This window comes from Crassostrea angulata, chromosome 10, assembly GCF_025612915.1.
Source record: "Crassostrea angulata isolate pt1a10 chromosome 10, ASM2561291v2, whole genome shotgun sequence".
In the NCBI taxonomy this organism is placed as follows: Eukaryota; Metazoa; Mollusca; class Bivalvia; order Ostreida; family Ostreidae; genus Magallana; species Magallana angulata.
This window is the reverse complement of record NC_069120.1, coordinates 22,379,589-22,399,050: the sequence shown is the minus strand read 5'-3', so window position 1 is coordinate 22,399,050 and position 19,462 is coordinate 22,379,589. Positions and strand designations below refer to the sequence as shown.

The following is a 19,462-nucleotide window of genomic DNA, read 5'->3' as shown; positions in this document are numbered from 1 at the left end:
TCTAATATGCTGTGATGTGAAATAGCGTCGAAATTTTAACCGTCGAGATCAATCTATATGTACATCGTCCACTGTAAAAACTAGTCATTGTGTTGAAATCGTTGTGAAAACCATGTGTCTAAAATAAATGAATTCAATTCATACAAATAAAAATCTAATAATTACAAATGGTTTTCACACAATCACATACACCCTCAGATTGAGAGAGAGAGAGAGAGAGAGAGAGAGAGAGAGAGAGAGAGAGAGAGAGAGAGAGAGAGCTTGTGTTGTGTTTTGATTATAATACAATGTACTTAAATTAAAGTTTTATCACTGAACTTAATTATTTCGCTTTAGGTTGCTATAGTTGGTCATTTGACCGGGATTTTATCTCAGGACTCGACGTGCTTCGCCTGTCAATCAGTTTAAGTGTAACAATACAGATCACGTCATGTGCCGCGTGCTACTTGGCTCCTCCTATATGGCAAGAAGAAATTTGTTTTATGTTATCTTAAATCCCTATTTAAAAGAGTGTTCTTATTTTAAATTATTCAAAATAATTTCTTTCCGATTTCATGATTATAATTCATGTACTGGCGATCAGAGTCGTTTTCCCTCGCTGTCGTATTATTTTTGTTACTACATAAATTCTTATATATCTATCACTTTTAACATTCATTTGTTGATTACCGGGTATTTTTTCGTGTCCTGTTTACAACAAGTATGTGTGTAAAAAGGTAAATAAAATATGAACAGGTTAGTCAGCATTTGTAAAACGTTAGCTAAATCGCATGCACACAGTGAAGAGCGGACACTTGTTCAACAGAATGATAAATATCGCCAATATATATATATATAAAAGTTATTGACTTGTTGTGTATATCCAGTTGTGTACATATCGTAAGAGATTTGTTACATGTACATGTATATTTTAACGGAAAATCAAAAACTAATAGTCATATTTTGACTATACACGCGATCTTAGTTCAGATAAGAGAAGCGATGACGGGTTACATGTAGATATGATCTGTGTAAACGAACAAGTGCAGAAAATCATAGAATCAATATTTAAATGAATAAAAATTCGTGTCAAAAAACTATATAACAGTTGAATTCAAGATTTCTTATCTGAAATTCATTGTTTGTCTTATCATTAATTTTACATCGTCTATTCACTAGAGCAATCGGCGATCGACAATAGTACTACAGTAATACGCAATAAAGAATGATTATACGAATTATGAATAATAACAACTAGCCGAGAATCAAGACAACGATAAAGGAAACTAAAGAAATATCGGAATAAAGTCGGGGCAATTTTTCATAGCAATTTTAAATTGATTAGAAATATTTATTGACTTCAACTCAAATACATGTATAAAAGTAAAAACTTAAGATGCTTTGTAAAATTATCGACAGCTCGCTGAATTAACAAAAATATATCGGATTAAAGTCAAACAGTTCTTTTAATCTATCTTAATGATTACATTTATCTAAATTAAAAACTTATAATAACAGACTGATCAAAATTAAAATTACCTCCGCCTCCCGGTTGTCACTGAGTATACGTTTCACGCAACGTATCAAAAACCGGGAAACGGATGGAAGTTTTGATTTGAAATAGATCAATTGAAAATTTTTTTGTAATACAAGTATATCATATAAATAAAGAAAAATTCTTGTCATAATTACATGTACTACCTTTCTGAAGTAGATCGGGCAAAATTTAAACAAAATTATATCGAGAAAAATCAAAGCGTTCAGGCCACGCCTACCTCATTAATAAAGCGCGCAAACCGTTCACAAAGCGTGCAGCTATTTTTAGCAAAGCGTACCGTGCAAGAAGCGAACCGTTCCATTCACAAAGCGTACCGTACCGTTCACAAAGCGAACCGTACCGTTCACAAAACGAACCGTACCGTTCACAAAGCGAACCGTACCGTTCAAAAAGCGTAATGAACCGAACCGTGCAACTGGTGTAGTAGCACGTTTCAGGGTCTGTATATTACGTCACAGTGGTAGATTCTAAAACTAACATCAATTAATTAGTATCAGTAGAACACAAACTTATTAATTTGATATAAATTTCAGACTATACTTGTAACTAATTACAAACAACAAAAATATGGCAGCTTATAACCACTCTGTACTTTTCTATATTAATAATGTGTAATATAGCACTGGGTGTCATTAGGTATATATATAATTGTTTGAAGCATAATCATTAAACAGGGGTATGTAGAATTATGGACATGGAAAAGTGAATTGCTTTGGTAAAAAGTGGAGAAATCGAAGCATATTTAAACATCTTGACTTGATTTCTTTATGCACAATTATAAGAAACCCATGGGGTCTGTGAATGAGCAACCTTCATTTGACCCTCTTGTTATTATCCTGCACTTGTATCCATGATGCATGATGCCTCAATCTAATTAAAACATTTTCTGTTACCAAACTCTGATTAAAACATTTTCCCCTGAGACTTTTTTATTCCTCACTGACACAAGTCGAGATACAACTCATTGTCAATATACATCCTTTAATTGCTAAAGAAACTTTAAGAAAATTTAAAGGAGCTAGTATCTTGTGACTTCAGAATATATAACCATCTTTTTTTTTATACAACATTATTTTGGCACCTTTTCTTAAATATATATTTCCCACAGTCTGTGGGCATTTTTGGTGATCATCCTTTTTATAAAAAATGATTTTTGCACCTCATTATTAAAATACATTCATACACTTTTTACATATGTACATTCATTTCAATTTTAATCTGTCTTGTGCTCAGAGATAGTGCATTTTGCTTATAGGTATTTTTATAAACGTCCATTATAAATGTCCATTAACCAAATAATTCTTAAATTCTGAAGTAATTTTTGGTAGTCAGAACAGTGTATATGAACTAGTAATTTTTTCTTCTCTGAGCTCACAGTGGTAGTACAACTAAAACAATGATTGTAAATCAAAGCTAGTATATAGGTGAGAGAAAAATGTACTGCACAGCCACAAAATGTTTTAGATCATGCATGAATGCACGTGTGAGTATATATTTTGCAAGAATGGCAATTTTTGTATGGTAGGTTTTAACAATAATTGCAAATAAGATTTTGTTTATTTTTGGCCATCCTTGTCCCAAGGTATGAATCATATTTCTTTTCACAAACAGTTAGCTCCCTTTGGAGAGATGACAGGACAGGATTTACCTCCCTTAGAACTCCCAACAGGAGACAGAGATAGAGGGCCAATCATGCCAGTTCCTAAAGGGATCAGACCTATTCTCAGTAAACACAGGATTGAGGTATGATCTTATACAATTTTTGTTGATGGTAGAATTTAGGGGGGAAAATCCCAGCCTTACAGCAAAGTAATCTGTTGAACTTATCTTAAAAAGGCTACAATGCAAGTGCTGTTGATTGTTAATTAATCCTGTGATGAATGGATTGGTCCACAGGTTCTGTTCTGGGGAGTGAGAGATCTGAAGCGGGTACAGCTGACGTCAGTGGATAAGCCTCGGATTGATATAGAGTGTGCAGGTCATGTCCTGGCTTCATCCGTAATCCAAAACTACAAGAAAAATCCTAACTTTGGAACCCCTGTCAAGTTCTTTGATGTGGTGAGTATAGAGGATTTTAGAATTTTACTATAGATGTGTAATGTTGACATTCGTGATTGAAACAATTTTACTGATATGCATGCACTCGCTATGTGGAGTTGAAAATCAAACTCTGCAACACATTTTTAAAATCATATTATAATCAAATAGTAATGGTAAAGATACAAAAGAATACAGGCAATATCTTCATATTTTTTTATTGAATTAACAGGAGTTGCCAGAGAATGAGATGTACTGTCCCCCGATAACGATACGCTGTGTGGACTGTCGGAACTTTGGTCGCTATGTCCTAGTGGGTACCCATGTCATCAACTCGATCCACAAGTTCATGTATGTCCCTACCACCAAGAAAGCCAAAGCTGCCCTCCAGAAGCTGTTTCCAGGTAAATAGATTGTTAAAAGGGTCGACAAATAATTATTTCATTTCAACATTTTTGTTGATGTTATTCCATCATACCCTAAAAAGGAAGCCTTGATTGATAGTATATATGCTAGTTATCGCTTAGCTTTACCTGTAATTTATAAACTTTAGTTCTCTGTTTGATACATTACACAAGAATTGTTTGAAAATGATAATTTTTTATCTGAAATTTACCGTTTGTGAATTCTAGAGAATGAAAATGGTAAGAATATGTGGAATATTTATGATATATTGCATGATCATTATAACCATAGTTCATGTCTGTATTATAACTAATGACAAGATGGTACACTGGATTTTTTTTTTTTGGAATACTGATAATTTGTTTGTAGTAACTAATATATTCAAAGCTAAACCAGTTGCTCTCTATGTTTTCAGATATTTATACCAATTATTTCATATGCATTCAATAAAACATATTTATCATGTATACATACACTTATCATCAGGTATATTAAAATTGAAAAAGGGAATTAAGCTAATATTATTTTTAGAAATGCATGCTAAGAAATTTGAGAAAAAGATTAGTGGTGTTTGCTGGACTTTATTTTTGCACAAACATCCATTTAAGCTTGGCGATTGGAAAATTTGCACTGGAATTTCAGTCAAAACTGATATTACGACTTCAGCTGGTCGTATGTGGTTGTTTAGATTTCTTCGAGAAATTTGTCATTACTGCATTTACTCCAAAATGGGAATTTCTTTTTTGAATGATTGTCTACATAACTATGTCTGGTATTAATTAACTGAATGATCTTTCGGCATTGAAAAATGAAGTTTGTAATGCTATGTGTTGTAATGTAGAATCTGCCTTAATGACATGTATTTTTTGTGAACCATTGCAGGGAAGGATCCGGATGCTCCAAAGATTATAGAGACAAGTCCGATGGGAACTGTCAAGGTTGAAGATGTGGGTATCAAACTTGATGAGAACATGCCCTTAATTAAAAAAGATTCTCCTGTAACACTTAACATGGTAAAGAGTGGAGGGTGGAAGCCCCAACACCTGGCTGTTGTAATGTGCCCCACTGCTTCACACCTGTGTTAGGTCTAGTACTTTGAGCAGCAGTACTCTGTGTGTTTCACACCCTGTGTTAGATCTAGTACTTAGATAGTATTTTGTGTGCCTCTAACCTGTGTTAGATCTATAGTACTTAGATCAGTATTCTGTGTGCCTCTCATCTGTGTCAGTGCTACTACTTAAAATAGTACCCTTGTGCCTCACAACTGTGTTGGAGGTAGTACTTTGAGCAGTATTCTGTGTGCCTCTCACCTGTGTTAGATCTATAGTAGTACTAAATTGAGCAGTACTCTTTGTTCCTCACACCTGTGTTAGATCTAGTACTTAAAGCACTATGTGAAGTCCTAGTTCACAAATGTCTTACCTTCATCCATTCTTTACATGATTTCTCACTACCACACTTCTGATGCAGCTATAAATCATTGATAAATGAGGTCTAGTCCCTCAACTGCAAGATTTCTGTGGAGTAAAGATGTTGAGTCTAAATTGTAATTCTGAACCACAGATCCAAGGTTGAAAGTTTCAAATTAGCTTTGATCCTATAATTACATGTTAAACCATATGATTCCTTTGTCTAGAGGTTGCATCAAGGGATGCTTATTTGCCATTAGTTGGTGTCATGTTAGCTTATTTTCTAGAATTCCAGTTTTCAGTTTTCAACCTCTTTCAACAGTTAATTAAAATATTTCTCCGACATATTTGAGACCACCATGGAGATGAAAATTTGCGAAATTTGACTCAAATCAATTTTTTCTTTGATTTTTGACTTGTTTTCCTTCTTCTTGTTTGAAAATTTTGTCCAGGTTTTGTCTCAAAGATTTGAAAGACATATTGGGCACCATCACTTCATGTATAGTTTTAAAAAATTAAAAACAAAAATTGATCATTCTGACATTCTTGTGGAGTTGATTTTGTTGTGCTTTAGAAATGGTATGTTTTTTTTTGATGTGTGCCAATGTTAGCTCACTTTTAGTCCTGCCACTTTATTTAGATCACCTGTAATTTGGTCCATGAATTGAGTTTTGTTTTTAATTTTACTCCCCATGTTATATATATATATATCCTGACATATTCTGTAGACATTGTGTTGAGCAATGTCCATTATTAGCTGATAGCATGTACATATACTATATGTATAGTATATGATCTATCAAAAGTGAAATATATTTTTTGCTTTGTTACTTTTAAGCTTCAGTAGTTTGTAGGGATACAAGTATGTGCTGAAAGTAGCTTTTCTTGTTAGCTCCTGTAGATTGATAAACTGGCTTGTCGTAAAATTGATATAGTAAAGGAATTCATAAGATCAGCATTTTACAATTAACTTTAATTGGTTGAATGAAATTTTTTTAATCATAAAGGTAGAGTAGATGATTTATGGAAAAATATAATCATTTTAAAGATATGACATTTTTTTTTTCATTAATCAATTCTGAATTTCATTTTCATATATTTTGTCAGGTTAATGTAAAACTAAAGAAAACAGAGGAAAATGCTCGTCGAAAAAAGAAAGACTCCTTGGATGATGAGGATGAAATGGATTTGGACAGCATGGATTGGTGGAGCAAGTACTTCGCTTCTGTGGAAACACTTATCAGGGTAGGTGTGGTTTCCATGACAACACAGTAACTTGACAACCAGTTTTGTCAAATATTTTGACCCTATGTTTCTAAGTATTGTGTGTAAAAAGCATCAAAGCTGTCCTTAGCTAAAACCAGAAATACCCTGTCTACAAATTACGTGTAGATACGAGTAGCAGGGTGTATAATTGGTTTGCCCACCAGAGGGAGTAGGTGTGAGCAGACGCCCTGTGATGTCATCCCCAGCTGTGTGCTGCTTCTATACAGTCACTGCATGTCCCTACCCTTCTAAAGCACACCCAGTAGATGATATATAGTGGCAAAGTCGGACCATCTGCATGTCAAGCTTGAGCTTGCAATTGTGTTGTTCCTTTAGAAAGAAACTAAAATCATGATCATCTTGCCTCCCCATGCAAAATAAGCCCAAAACAAAAGCTCATAAAATTTTAATGTTGAAAAATGATGTAGTATAGGTTTAAATTCGAATATTGTAATGGGAAATAAATTTTGTTTTGTTGTGTAATTCTATTTATTTGCTAATTGTAACCACAGGAACCAGACCCTTTCCACAACCAGGTAACCAGCTTCCACCCGGTGATGGTTTTTTATGATTATTTTTTTTTCCGTCTCTTTTTTATCAATGTTTCTGGTTCCATGGCACTTTCTGCCGCGCACAATATTCATTCTTGATTGGCTGGAACAAGCATCATGTGCCTATATATGTACCGTTTCTTATTATTTTGCCATGTTGTACATTTTGGTGGATTGTGTATCATCACTGGAATACCCCCTCATTAGCTATGGTGACTTTATTGTCCTGTTTGTAATTATTATTCATGTATATATGTATACATTTTTATGTATGTGTTGAAAGGCTTCATTTGTGGTGTCCACAAGTCAGGGTATTCCATCTCTTTCAATCGGGTCTTTGGTGACTATTGATGTATTATTCTCACCATTTACTTGTAAACCACCATTTCCGATTCTCTTATGAAGCCTGACATGTTTCAGACTTGACAACATACATCTAATGTATTGAACATGCTTCTAAAGTATTAATTTGTACCTCTCATATTGTATCGACCAGTACATACATAACCAAATGTAAATCATATTTGTATGAATATAATGTTGATCATCAGTCTTGGGGTTCATTTTATTTTATCAGTCAATATGAGTATAACGATACAATTCTTAGAGTCATTGTTTACTATATTTTGACAGCTTATTAAATTCATCATTATAATAAATCTGAAATTCAAGCTTAGCAAGTCAAAAGGTCAATGACTTCAAAGTGAGTCTTTAAAATCACCACAATGTAAATAATAAGAATCACCGGTATTTCACATTTGTACATAATTGATGCTTTCTTTTAAAAAAAATACATTTTCATTTTCATTCAAAGCTGGGTCATATTTGTTTTGAAAATTTAGCTGATCATTGCAAACTTGAATCACTAAACCATTTTAAGAAGGTCGAATTGTCACAGAAACAGCTTTTAATGTTACAAAATGCACATTATTCTTTAGCATATCCTCAGCTGATAATTTTGGAAATATCTTGGACTGATACTGTATATACTTGTTTTCAATTTCTGATTTCTTCGCCAAAGCATCTATACCATCTCTATTTGACATACATATATATATGTATATACAACTAAATTCATGACATAAGAATAAACATTCAATATTATCAAAAAAGTTTAATTTTTTTCAAGTTAGCTATAGTACCATTATTTTTGTTTAATGTGGTGAATTTAATGATGGTCCTGCTCTTGCTAAATTAATGCATGAAATTACCTAGATGATATCGTAAATATTTCACATTTATCACTTTAAGGCTTTATAACAATTGTTTTTTTTTTCATTTTGCTATTTGTATTGTTGCATTGTAGAAGAAAAAACCTGTGAATAAAGGGGTGCGTAACTATGACAATGATTGTGTAGATTACTGGGACTGTAAACAAACTCTTAGAAAACTTCAAGACGTACTAACCTAATTTTCTGTGTGAATTAACATACGTACTATTCACCGATAGTTACTTTCTTAAGTGACACACACAGCTAAGTTATTCGGCTTGTTAACATACTAAGTTATTCAGTTAGTTAATTACATTCAGGTTTTTTTTTTGTCATAGATGATGAGAATATTGGCTCCAAATGTGACTCAAACCCGGGGTTTCTACTGGGTTTTTTTTTTCAATCCTCCACCCACTTGGCTTTGTTGATGACAAGTTGGAATTCCAATGATCCATGCAGATCCTCATGAAATATTGATCTATTGAGTTTAAGAGAATTATGTTTAAGAATAAACTATAGCATATGGTAAAAAAAATAATTTTCATTTAAATTCACATGCAGGGACCTTGGAGTATGGTATCTTGAAACTGCTCAATAAAATATACCAGTTACAAATAATCCAAAGGATTCAGCCCAAACTGAATGACTAAATCTTGTTGCACGTTTATGGTATTTTGCAGTTTGAATTTAAACAAATAGATTTACTTATATAATGATTACATGGAGATGCATCTATGTAGCTAGTATATATTTCAGAAATGTGGAAAATCGTTGAAGCTATTGCTGAAAATGCTGATACTGCACAATGGGAAATTTTAAATAAGACACAGATTGTTTGAGAGAGATTTTCAAAGTTTCATATTTGTTTTCTGTAATAATAGTTAGGAGTTCTTTTATTAGATTTCTACCATGCGTAATACCTAGAAGTTAAGAAAATTCAGAACAATTGTAATTGAACTTTTTAAAAATAATTTTAAACAGAGAACAAAACAGCATTTACTTATCAATTATACCTGGTTAATCTTTTGGTTTAATTTAATTAAACAATACTGACAAAATAGTTCACAATATTACAGTAATTTAGGGTTACAAAAATTAAAAAATTCAAACTTAACATTTTTTTATGCATGTGAAATTCAATTAATGCTTAACTCTGCTAAATATAAATCTTTTTTTGTGCTTTAATTATATATCAATACAAAATAATGTTTTGCATCATATGGCATCATCCCTCTAAATGCCAACTGAAAACCTCAAGATTTAAATACCAGTAACTGTATTTTGGTTAGCAAAATGATGCACCAATTATATTGATGAGAGAGGGTACCTTGACACAGTTTGTTGATTTAGTATAAGGATGAACATTTATATTTTTAAAAAATCCTCAACACCAAACTTTTTACCGTATTTTATTTTTTCTGCTTAAATATAGCCTAGATATTTGTTTGCTTCAAACTTTTGTTGATTTAATTAATCTGAATGTAATTTTCATAGTATTTTTCCAATCTTTTAATGTTGTTGTCCCAATAATTGTTTCTAAACTAGTATTTTTATTTTAATTAATATTGTCTTTCTTTTCAGAACTGTTCTAAAGCTCTCAATTTCTGGTTTCATTTTGGCAATAATCTTAGAAGAAAAATAACAAGTTTTTTTTTTCCATTTCATTCTGAGGTCAAACTGCAAGTCATGTAGATACCAATATGGCTACCATCTTCACAGTTCTCTTTTGCATTTGTTCTCATCTTGAATTAAATGACCAGAATTTATATATGCCTTATTTCATTATCTTGATACTCATTGAGAATATTTTTTCTATTTTTCAAAGGAGCATGAAAGAAACAGGGAAGATAACTTTGACAATCTGGATATTTACAACAACATGGATAACCCCACTGAATCCAGGTCTCTGACTCCGTATGGAGCCATCAGTGGGGGGAATACTGGCGGGAACATGACACAAAACCAAACCGATGGTAGATCAAAGCTCTTATTACAGTTTGAATTTTTTGCTGATTTTCATGCAGTGTCAACAAATGTACCTTAAAAATCAGTTTAAAATATATTGATTCAAAATTCAAAGTTTTGCATTCCAAATTCCAATCTCAGAAACTAGTTGAAATTCTTTCCCTCATAATTTTTGGTTTAATTAAAGGCTGCTCAGAGTAAGAAATTCTAAATGATTATTTTATTGTAAAAAGTTTTATTTAGTGCAAATGGCAGATTAATTGTGATGCCAAAATAAAAAATCATGTTGCATTACCTACTGTAGATGACCCAGACTATAACCCCAAAGAAGCCAAAAAGCTGGAGAAACAAATGGAGAAGCAGGATGAACAGAAGAAAACGTTCCGAGGGGCGGCCAAAGCTGTTAGCCTGGCCAGCAAACTGTCACCCAAAGCCCAGCAGAAGAAATCGAATGCACCGACCACCGCACAACTAAAGGTAAATCAGTGTTGTTATATAGCCATAGTGGAGGCACGTTGTAATCGTTGTACAGAAGCATGAATTAGAGATATTTGTTAGCTGTTTGTTCATTTGTTGATTTCTAGATTTGGAAATTGATGAAAAGATACACCAGAGTTGCAAAAATATGAGCATGCTTTGTGTAAATCTGAGTATTTGATAATAATCCAACAAAAAGTATTTGATAAAACCTGCAAACAAAACTAAACTAAAAGTTTATTCAAATCTAATCTGCTTGCTCAAATTCATATATATACTTATTTTTAACGATTTAGTACTGGACTTCATTAAGGAAAATTCATCCAAATGGTGAAATTTGATTAACTTATTAGGTATCTAAGATTCCAGTAAGAAAATATCTTGTAATTCCTTCATAAAAGTTATTAGAATTATAATGGTATGTTTATAAAGTAAAGAATTTTAAGCTAGTGACGAAATTTAGAGGTCTGATACAGAAATGGAAAATGTTCAGTTAATATATTAAAAGTAATCTATCATCATTTCAGTTTTTAAAACCATTGCTTGAAACATAGAAACACTATACAGCTCATTTTCCTCGTCTTGGTTGTTTCTTTTTTTCAACTCAGTTCATTAAAAGAAATAGAAGTTTTGCATGTACTGAAAGTTTGAATCTTTTTAATCTCTTAATAAGCCCGCGCGCGTGATTGGGCGTTAAAGATGGTCCGGAATTCAAAATTAATATCATATCAACATGGACTTTGAAATTTTATTTATATCACATGATTTTGAATGAAAGCAGTTGTCAATGGAATTGGAGGTAATTTTATAGAAATAAATGGGTTGTAAAAATAATTCGTGAACGATAAGGATCATGATATGACAAGTAATAAAGCATCGTAAGAAATTTCTACACTTGGTACAATCTGAAGACGTTATTTCACATGAGGCACCCGGCAAAGAAGGGAAATGGAAATACCCTGCGGATCTAGATGTTAGTTAAATATTCTTATATTAAGCGATGCACTCATATCAAAAATATAGTTCACACTTGTGTTTTGTATCCATTTCTTTTGATCCTTTTATTGCCGAATCTGTCGATTAGCAATAATTGAGAACTTTTAGGTTTTAAGCAATAAATTGAGAATTTTAAGATTTCAGAAAGCGTAATTTCTTTAAAGTTAATATTTTGAACTTTGCAAAAAAAATTCATTTAAGTTATGGGAAAAATTATCATTGCATGGAATTTGAGCAAAATGAGCTGTATTGTCTCTTGAAAAGATCACATTAAGTAATTAACAAAGGTATGATGGTTCAAATTCAATGTTGTGGTGCTGCATGCTATGAGTGTTGTCTTTGTGTGTGACAGTCCATCAAGGGAGGCCTTGGTCTACTTAATGCAGCCTTCGAGATGCCAGAGGAGGAGTCTGAGAAGAAGGCCAAGAAAAAACCCCTCACCCCCAGGAAGTTCAGAAAGCTTGAGTCTGAGCTCAAGGTAGGAGGAATTAGATTTGTGGACTCCATTCTGATTTCACGAGTTGCATGTGTATAATTTGTGTTGTTGTGTGCTGTCCAAGTACTAGTATATAGCAGCTAGTAAATGTATCTTGCTTGAGTGACAAATTCTTATTAATGGCAAGCATAAGCAATTGCATGGAGGAAAGATTTTTTTGCCTATACATGGAATAAATACTGACATTTGCTTTGATATTAACATTTTCAGGGAGACAACTCCTTGCCAGAGAATTTTAAAAATAGAATTTAAACTGATTGATTTAAAAACTAAATTTTAAAGAATACCCTTAAAATGGTATTTAATCTGAATTTCCTTGGAAAATATTGAGGATAAGTATTGGAGTACCATAATGCTAGATAGTTGTTTAAAACCTTATTTATTATCAGAAACTTACATAAATTTAAGAGAAAGAAAATTAGTCAAATTGAGTCTTCTTTAGTACTTTTAATGATCTTAAAGAAAAAAATACTTGCAGGAACATTTCAAAATTCAGATTTCATTGACCGGAATAATTATTGATATCCTGGAAGGGCAGAGTTGGTCGTGGAGTACTTATATAGTTACGGACCTTGATGGTGGATGTTTTTATTTGTAGGTGTACCCCAGTGAGTTGGAAGCTCAGGCTGAGTTTGATGGCTTCAAGGACTGGCTGCACACCTTCGAGCTTTACAGGGGGAAGAAATCAGCAACTGAGGACACGGACGAAAGTCGCATCGTAGGAAAGTTCAAGGTAAATGAAGTTTTGCTTTAAGATCTATTTATCTATTTATCTATCTATCTATCTATCTATCTATCTATCTATCTATAAGATATATCTTGAATATTAGTTTAGAACCTGTCAATATCCACCTTCAGTGTTGTCAGATACTACTGGAATAAAGGAGTTATGGTTATCATTACAAAAAAATTATTTTTAAAAAATACATGAGTTTTGGGATGATAATATGGCAAAGATATAAACTTGGCTATCAGAACATGAAAGAGCTGTTGATGTTTTTCAGGGATCCTTGAAAATCTACAAGATCCCCCTCCCTGATGACATTGAAGACACGACCATCACCGGAGGAGACCCCACCTGTGGTCTTTTTCAGGGACTGCCTAGCAATGACCCAATTAAAGTACTGGTCAGGATCTACATTGTTAAGGTGAGAATAAGTTCTAAAAGGAAATTGTATGTGCTAGTGCAATATTTCAGATTTTTTGTGTGTCACAAATACCATTTTTAATTTTTTTCTCATATTTTAAAAAAAAGATTTAGTAAGTACATTGCAGTTACATGTACCATAAATCAAATTTTATTAGCTTCAAGTTTATTTTGAGATTTTCCAGTGATGGATATAAATGTTTGCTTTGAACGGTTTTTGCAAACATTCTTTTTGTAAATAATCTCAAACAAATGCAAGACAAATTAAAGGACTGGATTGCTGTAAGAAATATTTGCAAACAAGGAGATCTCACAATGAATAAAAATTTCTTCACAGTATCACCATGATAAATATTTTTTCTATTGAATTACAAAATTTTCAGTGATGAAAAAAACTTTAATGGAGTTGTCTTTCTTGGCATAGAATATATGGTGATTAGGTTGCCTAATTAAGGAGCAAAAATCATCACCAAAGTTTTATGGCAAAATTTTTATTTACAAGCCTGTTAACAAATAAGCTTGTAATGATTTAATAATTGCGTTATTATAGCTAAATTTTCAGCTAGACCATTAATTTGTACATCTGCTGCAACTTGAGAATAAGGAGTAAAAATCTGATCTTCAAATTATCCGTTCAGTTTATCAAGTGTTATTTTCATGGATTTACAACAGTATCCAACTGGCTAGACTTTCTGCTTGTAGGCAAATGATTTACATCCAGCGGATTTAAATGGAAAAGCTGACCCGTACTTAGTGATCAAGCTCGGAGGCACCACCATTAACGACAAGGAAAATTATGTCTCCAAACAACTTAACCCTGTGTTCGGAAAGTGAGTGGATTTTTCATTTTTAACTTTTTTTACTCTCTCTTCTGATGTTCGTAGACGTTTGAGTTATTAATGAAACTGAGTAAAAACATATTTTGGTATTGTGTATTGAGTACCTAATTTTTATTTATTAACACAAATTGATACTGATACAAAAGGGATTGATCTCTCTCTCTCTCTCTCTCTCTCTCTCTCTCTCTCTCAGTAAGTGTAGCTGTCAGTTCATATTAACTTTGGTTCTCACGAAAATGAACTCTGAAGGTCGGGACACATCTGCAATTAATGAGTGTCCACTCTAACTGAATTAACTTTGTAAATTGGATTTTAATAGCTTAGTTCTGCTTGATTAAGCCTATTTACACTCCCAATTGCAGTAATATGCCACAGTGAACTATGCAGAAATACTGCCCATAAAATTCGTCTTGTCCAGTAGATAGAAAACATGTTCCATTCCAGTTTGAGACGGGGATTTATGTGTTCACTTCAAAGAAGATAAAAATTTAATGGCTGAATGGGAAGATTCACTCCTCCAAATAACAGGCTACATGTCTGAAAACACTATGTCATAGTTTCAAGGGTGGGATATCTCTCTGCATCTTTGCGCTTGATTTAGTTACTTCAGTGACATTATTTACACGTGCCCCCATATATTAGTTTAGATATTGACAACACAATAGATACCTGGGCCGGTGCATTCGCATCCCCGATCTTTGTCGTAGATAATTCACGATGGGATGAAATTTCACGAATCATAATCAATTATGAATTTGGAGCTATGAAAGCTACCTTTCTGTCACCGTGATGGCTCATTTGACGATTTTATCGATTAATTTGAAGTGCAATTCATTTTGATTGAGAAAGTTGGACATAACAAAAATCACTGTTGAAAATATATCCCCGTCCTAGATTTGTATTTTTGCAATGAAGAGCAAATTGTTGTTCTAAAAAACAGATCTGACACATCTGATTGACTTGCCCAAATGAAATGTACAAGAAAACACAGAATATTAAGAATCCTGGTCCAATTATTAGCGGAGATCGGCACTGGATGTTTTGCTAACAGCAGGGGTGCTATACATACCAGCAGTGCCAATGCTATTACAGAAATTGTTATTTTAACCTCAACGTTCCTCAATTTCTCCTTTTAATAAACTCGAAGAATAAAAAAAGAATATCACAAAAAAACATTGTGTGAAAATATTCATAGAGATATCGAAAGAATGTCTTCAATTATTGGTACATGTATTATCTATGTATTTAATTTATAGGTTTAAAAATTAGATTTATTATTATTATTATGAATTTGTAAAATCATAGCATAATAAACAGTAACATAAAGTTCATACTTTTTAAAGGTATTACAAATATAATATTCATTGCAGAATGCTTCGGGCCTTTTAACATCATTTAAACATTTATTTCAGCCAAAATTTTAATTGAAATTAAAAATATCTTTATTAAGACTGGTTTCTTAAGGATGTCATTGAAAAATCAAGGTTAAAAATATTAATAAATGCACCATATGAATAAGTGCTCTCTTAAATTGTATATTTCATTTCTATTAAGCACCATCTTTTTTGACTGCCAAATTTTATTGTATTTTATGATTTTTAATAGAAAAAATCAAGCTGTCAGTGGTGTAGAAAAATAAATGTATGAATTAAGTGTTCGTTCTTTTTTATATTAATTCCGTAAGATTGATTAATAGTAATACCTAATCATTATAAGGTTGTATATATAAAATTTTGACTTTTTGTATATTTTATGGTATTTTTGATCTTTTTTAAATGTTAGATATGAAGATTTTTATCTTCTGATATGAACTATGAAATGCATCGCTGCACAAGAAACTGAAAGCACTCCATAGAAAGGATGTTTTACAATTACACAGGAAAAATTTGATCTGCTTAAGATGAAAAGAAATGCAGGAAAGGTTTTACATACAATTGTTTGAATGCAATGTTAAACAAGGCTATGTTACTGTGCTCAACAATAGATTGGGGCAAGTCAATGAACGCGATATTCTTCGACCATCTTGTATCAGCACTCCATTTTGTTAGAAAACAATGATGACGATTTCATTTGAAATGCTGTCCCTGAAATCTATATGTACATTTGGCTGGTGCTGGTATGGTTACGGATATCGTATGATGCTAACATTGCGTGATGAACAACAGGTGGATGATCGTTTTATTTCCGTCCAATCATTTATATGTGACCACTTTCTTGACCCTAGATTCTTACATGGCCAATATTTCACATTTCTTTCTACTTCAGTAAAACCTTCATTCATTTTTCACCAATATTTTGAAGACGCTACCAAAATTGCTATATCAAATGTCCGTCTTGGATTTCATTTTTTGAATAGATTAAAAGTACGGAAGACATATTCCTTGACTGCAATGTTAACCTTTTCTTTTTCTTTGTATTTTCTTCTGAATGGGCAGAGGTGACCCCCACATTTTTAATTTAATGGAAAATTGCGTCAAAAGAGTCTCCTCCGATTTCATTGTGTTTGTATATCCCAGTGGCTTAAAATACTTCATTAACAGGCAGAGATTTCCATTGTTTTGTTTAATCGTGGCGACAGTTTCACAAATCTACGTCTACGCATATTTTTATTCCCTTTAAAATAAAACTCCCTTGAATTGGGTCCTTCCAAATACCAGTAGAATGAAGCCGTTTATTTCTACCAAAATTAGAATAAATTGATTTACCATGTCTTATTTTTTTTAAGGAGAATACTTAACAATGCATACAAACTGTGAACCATTTCAGGACTTTGTGTTCGTTGGCAATGATAAAGTAGTTAGAGAAAATGGATTAAAACTATCAAAATATCAGCTTTCAAGCCCAACAATTAAAACCCCCGTGTGATCTATGTAAATCTATTTTTTAATGTCTCAATAAATTTTAATATAATTTTATTTCTTTTTAATGATAATTTATTGAAATGGAGCCAAATGACATTGATTATTTGAGGCTGAATTCTCAGGAATACATTTAAATTTAATACTTGGGATATTATTGGAAGAAGAGTGACAGTTCAAATAAATTTTTATTTCTATAAAAAATAGCTTCATTTTGCTTGGTTGTATTTGATTAAAGGATGTTGTGAATGAAGATGCTTATATGTGGGAAAGGGCAATAAAGTTATATATTCAATTTCTGTTCAGATGTTGATTTTGCTCATGGGCTTTCTGAATTATGAGCATTTCAATTCTTTGATTGAATGTACTTTTGTTAATTCTTTGTATGACATAAATTACCATAGCTATTTATTATATACAGGTATTAGGATAGGTACATATTCTGAAATTCTTAGAAGCTATAAGATTCTTAGAAGCTATAAGCTGTTGTGAGGCAGCCAATCTTAATATTTTATAGACAGTTCTATATCTTTGAAACTTTTTAAGCTTGTCGGTCTAAATTGCAGTATAACCCAACTATTTTTTGACTATTGGTAATTAATTAATTAATAGCCTTTTAATAAAGTTCATGCATCAATTGTCCTAAAAACCAGTCTGCTTGATAATAAACCAAGTTGATTGACCAGTACTATACAACTGTTTTTTTTCTGTGACATGCCATTTGTTGCAAAATTTTGCAGTATTGTCTTAAATACAAAAATTTCAATAACAAATAATTATTTGTTATTTTATTCATATGCATACAGGAATTGCCAAAATATGATATATCTAATATGGAAGAATTAAGAAGTGATTTGTAAGTCCCATCTAGTATTTTACTCTCGATATCTCGAATACTCGAATATCTTGAAGTTTTTAAACAGTCCCATCTACTTCAAGATAACGAAGTTTGACTGTAGTCCTATAGTTCATAATTGACCAAAAATTTTTTTATCAGTAAATGTTTATTGAACATCATGGCAAATGATTTCATAGAATTTCCAATCCAAATGTAATTTCAGGTGTGTGGAGATTGAAAGCACCTTCCCGATGGAGTCACTACTTACTGTCCAGATCTACGACTGGGATTTGGTCGGGATGGATGACCTCATCGGAGAAACCAAGATTGACCTGGAGAATCGCTACTACAGTCGACATCGGGCGGTGTGTGGAATATCTGCAAAATACGACACGTGAGTAACTGTACAGCCATATCGACAAAAAAAAATAATTAAAGCCAGTGATTTAGTTGAGTTTGTGTGGTTTGGTTTGAGAATTTCATTTTTTCTGGTAATTTTTAAGAATAAAAAGATCAAGCAGAAGTTTTGAACACTTCAAGATGAAAACACTTTTCTGCCATATATATGTGGGTCAAAATGCATAGAATCGATCATAATCTAATTTCTGCTTATAAAAGTCAAATTGTTAGACTTGTGAATCATTCAAGTCCAAAATTTTTAATTTACTGAAAGTGATATATTTCATGTAAGTCAAACTGTTATCTGCATGTTCACCGCCGTGACTCTAGTAACATGTATTTTATTTATTTACCATAAGTATGCTTCTAAACAACATTTGCATGAAGGCTAGTGGTAAAGTGAATCCTGAAAAAAAAGCTTCATTTAAAAAGCCTTCAAATTTTATAAACAATTTTACTTTTCAACTTTTCAACAAGGTTTACCCTTCTATTTTTATTATTAGCTCACCTGAGCTGAAAGCTCAAGTGAGCTATTCTGATCACATTTTGTCTGTCGTCCGTCTGTCCGTCTGTCCGTCCGTCCGTCCGTCCGTCCGTCCGTCCGTAAACTTTTCACATTTTCAACATCTTCTCAAGAACTACTGGGCCAATTTCAACCAAACTTGGCACAAATCATCCTTAGGCAAAGGGGATTCAAAGTTGTGAAAATTAAGGGCCACACCCGTTTTCAAGGGGAGATAATTAGAAATTAATGAAAAATTTCGAGAAATTTTCAAAAATCTTCTTCTCAAGAACCAGAAAACCAGGAAAGCTGAAACTTGTGTGGAAGCATCCTCAGGTAGTGTAGATTCAAAGTTGTGAAATTCATGACCCCCGGGGGTAGGGTGGGGCCACAATGGGGGGTCGAAGTTTTACATAGGAATATATAGAGTAAATCTTTAAAAATCTTCTTCTCAGAAACTAAACAGCCAGGAAAGCTGAAACTTGTGTGGAAGCATCCTCAGGTAGTGTAGATTCAAAGTTGTGAAAAT

The 19,462-nt window shown here is 32.6% G+C and overlaps 1 protein-coding gene across 12 annotated transcripts in view; it reads left to right on the top strand.

The window, feature by feature from the left end:
• The window catches only part of LOC128168023 (otoferlin-like), an 86,779-nt gene that overhangs the window by 48,563 nt on the left and 18,754 nt on the right, over positions 1-19,462 (top strand). For 4 of the 12 annotated variants that reach the window (XM_052834085.1, XM_052834092.1, XM_052834083.1 and 1 more), the window contains 15 exons: positions 3,149-3,280; positions 3,434-3,595; positions 3,807-3,978; positions 4,207-4,218; positions 4,862-4,992; positions 6,496-6,633; positions 7,167-7,190; positions 8,512-8,535; positions 10,242-10,389; positions 10,686-10,858; positions 12,207-12,332; positions 12,949-13,083; positions 13,355-13,498; positions 14,200-14,327; positions 18,256-18,426. In XM_052834085.1, coding sequence (XP_052690045.1) covers positions 3,149-3,280; positions 3,434-3,595; positions 3,807-3,978; positions 4,207-4,218; positions 4,862-4,992; positions 6,496-6,633; positions 7,167-7,190; positions 8,512-8,535; positions 10,242-10,389; positions 10,686-10,858; positions 12,207-12,332; positions 12,949-13,083; positions 13,355-13,498; positions 14,200-14,327; positions 18,256-18,426 — 1,820 coding nt within the window. Of the gene's footprint in view, positions 1-3,148; positions 3,281-3,433; positions 3,596-3,806; positions 3,979-4,206; positions 4,219-4,861; positions 4,993-6,495; positions 6,634-7,166; positions 7,209-8,511; positions 8,536-10,241; positions 10,390-10,685; positions 10,859-12,206; positions 12,333-12,948; positions 13,084-13,354; positions 13,499-14,199; positions 14,328-18,255; positions 18,427-19,462 lie in introns of all 12 variants that reach the window. The other 8 variants (XM_052834091.1, XM_052834087.1, XM_052834089.1 and 5 more) reach the window with 8 other exon arrangements.